General features: G+C 35.9%; 1 protein-coding gene across 2 annotated transcripts in view; it reads right to left on the bottom strand.

Moving 5' to 3' along the window:
* Positions 1–704: 704 nt before the first annotated feature.
* The window catches only part of LOC111874450 (probable multidrug resistance-associated protein lethal(2)03659), a 108,779-nt gene continuing 97,255 nt past the window's right edge, over positions 705–12,228 (bottom strand). For both annotated transcript variants that reach the window (XM_023869965.2, XM_033755454.1), the window contains exons 21-26: positions 11,625–11,752; positions 9,977–10,222; positions 9,058–9,230; positions 6,775–6,904; positions 4,643–4,753; positions 705–1,412 (exon numbers count right to left, since the gene is read on the bottom strand). In XM_023869965.2, coding sequence (XP_023725733.1) covers positions 1,380–1,412; positions 4,643–4,753; positions 6,775–6,904; positions 9,058–9,230; positions 9,977–10,222; positions 11,625–11,752 — 821 coding nt within the window. In that variant the 3' untranslated portion in view covers positions 705–1,379. The remainder of the gene's footprint in view (positions 1,413–4,642; positions 4,754–6,774; positions 6,905–9,057; positions 9,231–9,976; positions 10,223–11,624; positions 11,753–12,228) is intronic.

The following is a 12,228-nucleotide window of genomic DNA, read 5'->3' as shown; positions in this document are numbered from 1 at the left end:
GTAACATAGCAAGCTGAATCTATTTGCTGATGTAATGATGTAGGTCAGCATTTCATTATAAAAGTGTTTTCAAGAACATACTCTATAAACAGGCTATGTGGTGGGTAATTCTGAGGGAGGATCAATAATTGGACCATACTGGTTTGAAAACAGTGCAAAAAGTTAAATGTATTTTAATATGCTAAAAATCATGATGTCCAATACTGCATACCTGTGGTTTCAACATGGCACCCTACCACATTTATCTCAGGAGGTTAGGACCAGAATGTTCTCTGGTCAGTGAAGAGGTTGAAGAGAGACCACCGAATGGCCACACAGATCATCAGTTTCACTTAGGGACATTACAACTCAACTATTTGCACATACCTACCTACTACATACTACTACTACTACTTGGCACTACAGCCCTGGGTGAACCTTGACCACCTCTGCAACCAGTCTCCACGAACTATTTGCACATATCGCTCTAAAAGCTTGACTTGAAAAAACAAAATCTGATCTGTGTGTACTATGATTAGTTTGGAGGCACTCAGCAATGTTGATAGGGGCTGTTCAGTAAGGTTATACCTTGCATTCTAAAAATCCTCATTTCTCTGCATTCATCTTTTGTTACACAGTTTTACTGTAACTAACACGGAATGAAGTTACACATAACAGGAATAAAAATTAGGACAGGCTTGTTCCCAAAATATATTTCTATCCAATTGGAATGTAACTAAGGGAAGGGCTGTCCTTTATTCAGACTATGTATAAATATAATAATACAGACTTGTTAACTCTGTTATAAAAAGTATTTAAACACTTACAAAATTACATTCTTTGTTGTGCAACAAATATTATCAAGAGTTCATCACAGTTCCACAGTATGTTGTTACATAGTATGAACTGTATACAATAAAAAATTGCAGTTGTAACTAAATATTAACTAAAGTGGCAGCCTTGCTTCTAAGTTGATAACAAAATACTGTTCGCCCTGAGATCACATGAATATTGACATAATGAACCTTGTTCATAAGATATCTCATGAAACCTGCTTCATAAAGCAGGAAGCTGCACAGCCTCACTTCCTTTCATCTTCCTTAATTTTTTATTCCACTTTGCTGTAATACTTTTTGTTCCTTCACAATAAGAGAACCTTCAAAGTTATTCTATCAAGAAATGATTCAGATAAAAAACTGTAGTAACTAACAAGTAACTGACTAGGAAATATAAATAAAATATACTAACTTAAAAGTTGGCTTGGAGAAATATCAACTGTGGTAGCAGTATGCACGAGAAAAGAAGAGTGGGCAATAAAATGGAATGTAAAGTACAGGATGCTATAATTTTTAAATTCTGCATTTCTTCTCAGCATTGACATTCCTTCTGTAAGTGTACCTTCAAGACTGCTTGGATTCAGTATCATCATAGCTCTGAAAACAGAAATTATGTAAAGAAATTTCCATTCCACTTAACAACTGTATCACCACACTGAAGCTTACATTCTAAACATCTTCCTTAGACTCCTTACTAAAAAACCAATATAAATGACACAAACATTCATTACATTCAAGAGCTTAATGCACCACACTTGTTGGTGATATTACACTTATTATCATGGAATATGATATGGAGGAGTGTTAACAAAACTGATCAATATAAGTGCTATCGGAAAGTTCCAGGACTGTTATTGTTGTTAACTGCCTCAGTGAAAGAAGACGAGAGGAGATACCAAGGTCACACTTCTGCCAGCCTTTTTCATCAGTCTGCCACATGACAGCGTGCTGTGCTGGCATTCACGTTTTGAGGCCAATTGAGTGTCAGTTGAAGATGACGAACATTCATGGTGACCTAGCACCAGCAAAACGACAGAAAATATTGAAAAAAATTTGAGAACTCATCCATGAAGACCATCAGTGAAGAATCCATGAGCTTGGAGACAACAATCTGAGAGGTCACAGACACTGTTTGGATCAGTTATGGAGTTTGCCAGGAGATCTTAACATAAAATTTCAACATGCTCTGCACTGCAGTGAGGTTTGTTCCCAGACACTTGAAAAATGATCAAAAGCAGTGGCACGTAAACGTGTCTTGAGCTAATGAGGACCACTTTTCAAGTATCTCTAGGTTCATAAAGGGTGGTGAAAGTTGGATTTAAGGTTATGATCCAGAAACAAAGCAACAATTGTCTTAATGGAAGAGCCCACAATCACCAAGAGCAAAAAAGGCATGACAGATCTGGCATTCTACAATGAGCATGCTCGCTGTTTTTTTTTTTTTTTTACATATAGGGGTTGTTCGCCGTGAATTTGTTCTGCCTAACACCACAGTCAACTCTACTTTTACTGCAATGTTTTGAGGCATTTGAGAGAAAATGTGCAATGACAAAGACCAGAACTTTGGCGCAACCACAACTGGCTTCTTCATCATGACAATATTACCACCCACATGTATCTGAAAACCACAGAGTTTGTGACTAACAACATGGTTATCATTCCCCATTCTCCCTACTTGCCGAACTTAGCCCCACGTGATTTCGCTGTTTCCTAAATTGAAAATGATACTGAAGGGATGAAATTTTCAAACAGTGTATGAAATCCAAAGGGAATTGCAAGCGGTACTCGACAGCATTAAGGAAAATGACTTCCATGATGCTTTTGAAGGGTGGAAAAAACAATGAATTGCTGTATATGTTCCAATGGAGACTATTCTGAAGGAGATGGCAGCCAAAAGTATGTAAAGTTATGCTAGCATTTCTCTTTTGACCTTGTCTGGCAACTTACAGCTAGCACTTGTATTTCAGCTCTGGTTACAATTAAGGCAGAAATGATGAACACTTAACATGAATAAATATTTGCATTTCTACATGTTCCTGACTAATATTGATGGAAATGAAATGTGTTTTCAATGAATGTTATAGGGAAGAATAAAATATAAGTTTTCTCTAAGTTTTACTGGTTTCAAGATAATTACAGTCCATTGACCTTATGCTTGGGTGAAAACTGATCAGAATACTATGTGACAGTATGAGCAGTATGGGGTTGGCCAGTTTGTATCAGGGAACAGAGTACAGAGCTGAACAGAAAAGTGTTACCAAGTGATCTTAGTAATCACATCTTCACCTGTCATTTTCAGCCTCTGCATTACCATCATATGTAATTCTCAGACCTTGTTTATGTACTACCTGTTTTATATTTTTCAAACTGCTCCCTTTCTTTGGCTAAATAATAAAACATGACTACACTGTACTGAACAGTTCAGGCCCAACACATCTCATACCATTGCTAAGCAACAGCTGAGAACCTCAGCAGGAAGCTAGCCCAACCCCCTTGTATGACTGCTTCAGTTCCCTGCAAAGGTCAAGCTTCGTAAGAAAATAAATGGATTTATGAAAAAAAGGTGCCATGTGTGCATTTCCACGCTTGTATATTCAACAATCAACAATAGTCTCCCATACACTCATGAAGACTACCCTAATTTACATGACAAAAGTCCAATTTTATGAATTCTTTCTACAGCAGGCCACTGTGCAAAATGATGTTGCATATAACAAAATAGAATCATTAAGAAATACATGTACTCATATCAATATCTGCCTGTTGGAGGGGAGAATTATGTTGTCAATATCTAGAATATATAGCATCAAATGGTAACATGACTGGTGAGTGATGAATTAGAAAGAATTTGGAAGGTAGCAGCTGTGGCCTAATCATAGTATTACACTGGTATTTGCCTGGAGGAACTGAGAAAAAACATAACAAACTTCTTAGTATAACCAGCATCCCAAGGGAGATTGGAACCTGTAAAATATAAATTCCTAATGGGTAGTAACCCATTAGCAAGAGATGGTAAAGGCTCACAATTTGAGAAACCATGAATTAATGTTAACCATTCCCTACTCGGAATCACAACTCTAATAAATTCACTAAATATTTGAAACCTGAGTTATCAAACAATGTGTTCCAATAATATTACATTTGTGTATCCTGTTGCATTGATGTATCACTCACTCATTCACCTCTGACTTCAATGCAACTTGAAACTGTTCACAATTGCTCTTCAATTTAAAATAACATTAAAATAACATAAATTGATACATGTTTTGGCCTTGATTGACGATCTTCAGGCAATTGTTCACTGCATGAGAACTGTCATGCTGTACTAGATCTTAAGTCAATATATGGACAATGCAAAAGGAAAATACCGCAGATAGAATTTTAATTTCAAATGAACACATTTTATTGTGAACAATGATATGCAATAGCATGGAAATATACTGACTTAAGATCTAATGCAGTGCGACGGTTTTCAAAAAGTGAACATTTGCCTGAAGATGGCCAAGTAAGGCAAATATTGTAGAAATTAATGTGATTTCAATGTTATTTTAAATTTAAGAGAGACTGTGAACAGTTTTAGTTACATTAAAGGCAAAGGTGAACAAGTGAGCATGCTCCAAACAAAGCATTAATCATAGTACTCTTTATGAATATGCCGTTACTTAATTACTTACTTCCTCATGGAGCTTAGCCCTTCTGGAGGAGCTGCCAATTCTGCAGTACTCAAGAATTTCCAAGCATTTTATGGAACCTGAAGGTTCATTTTATGAATATGCCATGATGAAAAAAAAATGATATATTCTTTGAATAATTTCACCTTTTCTTACCATCTTTGCCTTTTTAGTGAGAGTCTCTATCATTCCTTTTCCTGTCTGCTGAACCATGTTGAACAGAAAGCCATTCTTGTTCAGAAGTAACACATGTGGGTGATCAAATTCCTGAAAATTTATATAAAGTTACACTTCACATTATGAAAGATAAGATACTATATAAATATATTGAATGAAGTTCTAGTAATAATAATGGCAACTGAAATTTGAGCTTTTTTTAAAATAAGGCACGAAACATAAGCAAGAAAGTCCAGAAAAGGTTTTACCATTCATGACATACGATTGTCAAACGAGGCAATTCTGTCAAAGATGCTTACTTGCTTGTTACATTTTTGGTTTTCAAAGCAGTGAACACAAGGCATAGTATTTTCTGGGATGTGACATCATGTAGTCTGGCAGAAATTCATGTATATTTTGAAGGAATGTACTAACTCCATCTTCAGATTACAGAGTAAGCCAAACAAGTAAGCAGCAATGCTGCTGATGATGGAACCATCATGTTCTTCTAAAATGTCAGTGTAATTTTACTGGCATATATGACATTACATTCAACAAGACAGTCTTTATGCTTCTTTCTGTTAGTTCAGAAAAACTGCAAGATAATATGTCACACTGATTGAAATATTGAAGAACTTAACCACAGGATATCTAGTACTTCAATGGACTTGAGTGTAAAATAAATACAATATGAAGGATAATAATCAGCAAATGTACTTAGTGCAGAGAGGTAGAGTACAAGACAATGTACAACACAGAAGAAAAGTGGGAATAAGATATGTAAATAGGAATTCTCACAGCAGTGGTTATGGAGAGATCTGTCTTCTGGGACACAAAGCCATGTAGTATGTTGAAAGTCAACCGACATTTTGGAGAAAGATTCAGGGTTGAAGGGTAAAACAAGGAAGAAATCTACATGAAACATGCAGCAAGCAAAGCAGACTCTTCATGGTAAATATATAAATCACAGACAAGGAAGAAATCTACATGAAACATGCAGCAAGCAAAGCAGACTCTTCATGGTAAATATATAAATCATAGTTTAAGAGGAAAATGAATGGGTGTTTCAAGGTGCATACTCATGACATAAGTGACTGAGTGATAAGGCTGGCTGGTTCTGGATACATTACAATGCTGTCAGTAATCAGACTATATATATGTGTGTGTGTGTCACAGATTGGTTAGAAAGGATCTGGAAGAAGTGATTGTGGCCTAATTAACATACCATTCTGGCATTTGCATAGAGAGACTGAGGAATACCATGATAAACCTCACTCAGGCTAGATTACACATTACTAATCATAAATGGAAATATCCTACAGCAATATACAATGTAGATTGTAGGTAACTTATCTACTCCATTGTCTAAGAACTCTGTTGTCTACTACTTGGGGCAGCTGCTATAATCAGCATTCTCTCAGCAACATTCAGTAAACTATCTCACATAATCACATGCAAGGCATTGGGCTTTACAGTACATTATAATTATGGCTTAGAAATATCGAGTTTGTGCCAATTTAGAACAAATATATTGATACATCTATGAGTCCTCCATTCTGGATTACAACAGAATGCATTTGTAAAGCACGAAGGAGAGATGTTGATTTTAATTATTAATGTAAAATGATATCTCTCTAATAGATGAAAACAACCTTTGTTTAGTGATAGAAACCTGGGGCAAAAAGCACAAAATAGTAAAAAGCTGCAGCAGGGTGAGAAGATGTATTGCAATCACTGTAAATCATCACTGATGCATATTACTGACACAGATAAAATGGGAAACATTGAAATCATTATGAAGCCCACAGTAAATAATTACAGGGATTCTAAAAGTCCTGAAGATAATACACACATCAGATAAATAAACTTCTTTGGGATAAGCAAGAGTCTACTGCAAATGCAATGGACAGCTGAGTTACAAAACATGAAATCTGGGTAAATAAAATCTTGAAATTGACACTACCTGTAATGCAAGCCAATGTTTTCAAAGTTTCTTAAAAATATTATTATTTCCTGTCATTCTGCATATAAAAACCAAAAATATTATTTTACAAATTATGTACTGTGCATATGAAATCGAGGATGTATCAGTTTACTTAGCAAATGAATCATCTGTTGAACCACAAACCCACCACCATGGTCCCAGCATCCATGACAAGGACTCTATCACTGTCCATCACAGTGTTAAGTCGATGAGCTATTGTCAACACTGTGCAGTTGACAAATTTCTTTCGTATGGTCTGTTGTATCAGAGTATCAGTCCTACAAACAAAAGAATTATTCACAAGTTCCATTATCTGTTGAACAACAGGAAGTGACTGGATATGTTAGCTTACACGTAAATTATCCAGTTCATTTCTAAGAGCTGTACCTGTTTCTCTGAACAGGCTGATCTAGTGGTGACACTCAAGGTTTATATTTGAGAAGTGCTCAGTTTGAATTTTAGCTAGGACAGTAGTTATCCTAGGTTTTTATGGTTTTCCTCCATCCCTTCAGGTAAATGCCACAATTGCTTTCCTCAAAATCCTTTCAAATTTATCACACCATCATCTAACACTGTAAAAGTAAAAAAAAAGTAAAAGTAAAGCTATCCCTGTAACAGGCAATGAAGGCCCATAGGGTTGTGAAACGTTGAGGCTCCCACATTATCTAGACAATCAGCTGAAAGATGGCGGTAAGGTTGTCAGCCTTACACGCCGGCTGCGCTTTACTCCCCAGGAAAATTATTTAATTAATTCCTGGCACTCATTTCTGTTAGAGGCTGAGTCGACCCCAGGGCCATAGTGTGGCTGGAAGGATTAGGTCAATTGAAAAAATCCAGTGACCTCATCGGCTGTAGTCTTGATAATGACAGAGTCATTAAACAATCAACTAGAAACAATCTCATTGAAAACTGGAAGAAAACCATTTATGTTAACAAAAGTATTTTATGACAGATATTTAACATCTGTTCATAACCACTTCTCACACATTTCTCTCGGCACGTTCAACCTTCATATAACTTTTGCAGATGATAAAGCGTATCACAAAGTACCAAGAAATAGTCACAGGAAATGATAAAAAAAATGGAATATGGGTCAGTATGAAGAGAAAAAAACATACAGATTCCCTAGAGCAGCACTTCCCAAATGTAGTCACCAGATATTTTCTTAATCAATAAGTAAGTTGAAGAAAGCAGTCTTCTGGGATTTGGCACCGTGTATATGTGGTGTTAACTGATGTTTCAGAGGAACGTATCGCCTCCATCTTCAGGGTAGAAGGAAAAATATAAGAAATCTGCAAGCGAAGAGACCGTGAGAACCGGTAAAAGCTGCTTTTACTGGTTCTCATGGTCTCTTCGCTTGCGGATTTCTTATATTTTTCCTTTTACCCTGAAGATGGAGGCGATACGTTCTTCCAAAACGTCAGTTAACACCACATATACATGGTGCCAAATCCCAGAAGACTGCTTTCTTCATAGTCACCGCCATGAAAGCCTCAAATCTTACAATAAGTAAGTTCTTTTGTCAGAAAATTATTCCAAGTCTTGAGACAGATTTTCTTCTACCTTCATAAAATCCTTGACTACTTTTGTGCAGATACTGTGGATCTGTGTGACATGACTTCAACCTTTCACCTTAATTCTTTAAAGGTACAGCAACAAATTTATGAATGAAAAACTTCATGCAGTTCTTTGGATAGTTGTGAAAGAACAGCCAGTGAGCATATTTAGAAAGCTACTGTTAATTAAGGTAATCATTTTTTCCTCAAGCTTCGCTTTAAATGGTAAATTACTTACAATCTTCTTTACAGGATTTGTTTCATATGCAAAAAGTTATGTTTTAAGGTATGTGGCCACAGAACATGTTTCTAACTTTTCAATGTGGCCAGGGGAAACTATTTGCTTTAGAGCCATTGCATTAGAGAGACACACCCCTTGCTTTCATATCTTTGCCCTTTGTGCAAATATCATATAATAACCCATAAAAATCCCACTTAACAATTCCTTGAGGACGTCCTAAAAGCCACTAAGCATTACAAATCTATTACACTTATTGGTGGATGATATGATCCACCATTTAAATGAACTAATGAGCTTGAAACAACAACAACAAATTAAGAGGTTTAATCCTTGTTACTGATGTGATAATTATTTATAAGACAAAATGGAAGAAACATTCAACATTTGAATATACAAGTAAAAAACTATATACATGCATACATAATATGAAATATAAACTCCAAATTTGTCTAGAATTTTACTGCAAATTATTTTAAAAATTTCCATTAAAAGTGCAATAATGACTGTATATAAAACACAGATCTTATATTAAAACAATCAATAAAATGTAATAGTTTCACACACAATAAAGGATTTGTGGTCATTATGATCATAACAAAATATTTTAAATGTTATGACGAAAGCTTACACTTACTGAGGATCAACATTGGCAGTTGCTTCATCAAGTACCAAGATGGTGTTATTACGTATGATGGCCCGAGCAAGGCATACCAACTGGCGCTGCCCTACGCTGAAATTGCTACCTCCTTCCATAACTTTTGAGTTCAGCCCGGCAGACAGATCATTTACAACATCTTTCAATTCCACCTGTCACAAAACCATCATCATAACATAACTTCAATTGCTGCAAATATTGGAAATAAAAATACGTTAAACCATCTAGTTTGGTAGAGAAATACCAGTGCTTCAGAGGGATCTTGTTTCACAGTCTTCAGGGTAGAAGAAGGTATTTTTATGGTTACAATGCCCACTCTTTAAAAGTGCCAGATGAAGTAACAATTAAATTTTTCATATCCACATAATGGCTACCACATTTCCCCAATTTAAATACATTACATTCCACGTTTGGAAATAAATTAAGCAGTTGGTATATAAGAATCAGGCAGAATCATTTTAGGATCTGGAACTACTGCAACAGAGAACTGAAAATGTGTGACCTCTTGTATAACAAGATAACATCTGATCAGCCACTGCATAGATTCATGCCATACCCCCAAGAAAACAGGGTCATATTCAGTACTGGTAATTTTGTAAGGCTGTGGGCTCAATTATATACATAAAAATATTTCTGGCATTCAAAATGGGAAATATATTTTTGTATAACGAATCAAACTGAATAAATCTTTTTGTACACATACATAGGTATGTCCTACACAACACAGACAGAGTTTCATTCAAATCCATAGAGCCATTTACTTTAGCCAGTTTTTAAACATACAATTTCTTTTGTGCCACCTGATATAAATGTACTTATCATGAACCAGGATTTTCTTTTCTGTACAGCCCTTACAACACAAGATTTTACTCTATTTGAGTCTGTTCAGAATACAGACCTCTTCCAAAGCCCTCCACAGGATAGAATCTGAGTATTCATCAAATGGATCCAGGTTCTTGCGCAATGTTCCTGAGAAAAGAACAGGCTCCTGTGGTATGATGGACAGCTTATTTCGTAGTTCATGAAGACCAACAGTGAGCGTATCAATGCCATCAATGTAGATAGATCCTTCAAGAGGTGCTAATCGGAACAGAGCTGCAATTAGTGATGACTTCCCTGCACCTGTTCGGCCCACAATGCCTACCTGAAATGCAACATAGTAATAACACATGCTGTCCAAAGATAAACAGAACTTACCCATTATCATCCAGAGTTCTTTCTATAACTGAAGTCCAATCCCCTAATTGTTGGAGAGACAGAAATAACACTAATGTCACCCCAACCACCACCATAACCACCACCCTAATTGCTCCCACTGCTGCCACCAAAGCAGAGGTACTCCACCTTCAGCAAGGAGCAGAAAAAGGAGAAAAGTGAAAATGAACACCAAACTTCTTTACATTAGAATAACATACAATTGTCCACCTTTCACATAATGAACAAGAATGTAGAGCATGTACTCCATAGTGTAGTACATGCAATTACCAATGGCATTTCTTAACGCTTAATAAGCTTACTTAAAGTGGAAATAATGAAATGCAAATTAGTGACACTCTCACATACCAAATACCAACAAAATCTGTAAAACAGTTTATGGAATAAATGGAAATGTATATTTATGGCTTTATGTAAACTATGCTTCATTACAGATCAAAATTGTCAAAAAATGGAATTTCCAAAACATTTAGTGAAACCTGTGACACGGTTCTTGGCAGGAGTTCTCAATCTCTGTGATACTGTGTTCCCTAAAGTGATATATAAATCTACTTGACAGCCCCTTCCTCTATCTCAGCCATTCAGCAAAAAGTGCAGTTCTCTATATCCTCGCTATATCCATAATAAGCTACAAAATGTTCCTGTACATTCATGTCAGTATTTGCAAAATATTTTGCCAGCTACATTTCCTGTAAGCATCTAAATTAACTTACAAAACTCTGAGTGGATACAACTAAATTTTAAATAATTCTTGAGAACTCAGCATGCCCCCTTAGGGTAGGCAACAACCCACTGAAAGCTCATAACCCACAATTTATGAGATACATGGAAAAGTCCAGTTGTGGTCTCATGCACACTAAGCTCTATTAAGGATTAATATGGCTGAAAGTTGGAATTACTCTTCATGAAAGCATTCTTTATCAAATTTAAATCTGTCCCACAGTTTAGGTTGTGATACTGTCCTTGGATGGACAAAGATGACGTCCACATAAGGTGTTCCTCTGCTTTTTACTTTGTAAAGAACAGCTAAAATGAGCACATCAATCAACACTCTGGTGACAGAACCACACTGTTCATTTGAGCAGATGACAGGTGTCCAGCTGATAAAGACATTTCCCAATACTAAACATTACATTCATCACCAGCATCACAATAACTTATTATATGACTCCACTGTGAGCCAGTCTTTGTTTCAAAATAACAGAAAATAAACGACAAAATAATTTCATAAAACAACATTATAAAATTTACGGAAGGGTAACATCTCCCTGAATAAATACAGTAATAAACCACAAAGTGTCCCAACAGTTAGAGGACCACATGTCTCTCACCTTTTGTTTTGCCTGTATTGTGAAGTTGAGGTTCTTCAGGACAGGTTCTTCTGCTGGTGAGTACCTTAGATATAATCTGTCAAACTTGATTACTCCTTCTGATGGCCATGATTTTGGTGGCTTCTTGTCTGAATATCAGAGAGAAAGAAGAGGTACAGAGTTGATTACTTCCTGACACAGATTACTGTACCACCCATTTAGCAGCAAATTGAAGATAAAACTGAGTAAATACTAAACGAATTAGAAAGATTATCTAAATTAATTCTATAAGAAAAATATACTGAAATTGGACTTACAGTGTCAAAGAACAATTACAAAGAACAAAACACCACATGACTTTGACTGCTATACCCCACGTTGACAAAATCAAGATGAAGATTTTCCATTATCATTGGCATGCTCACAAAATATATGGTTACTTATATTGTGATATAACAATCACTGCCAACCAGCTATAAATACATGTGTGATGGAAACACAGAACATTCTTACATATTACAAAATTCCCAATATAAAATGTAGGCAGTGACAAGTACACGTACAAGTAGGATAATTCACAAAGTTCTAATACTTTGCCATGTGTCAGTGACTAGAAATGGGGTTT

This window comes from Cryptotermes secundus, unplaced genomic scaffold (assembly GCF_002891405.2).
Source record: "Cryptotermes secundus unplaced genomic scaffold, Csec_1.0 scaffold382, whole genome shotgun sequence".
Taxonomy (NCBI): domain Eukaryota; kingdom Metazoa; phylum Arthropoda; class Insecta; order Blattodea; family Kalotermitidae; genus Cryptotermes; species Cryptotermes secundus.
The sequence above is the reverse complement of the archived record's forward strand: the minus strand, read 5'-3'. Positions and strand labels throughout refer to the sequence as shown.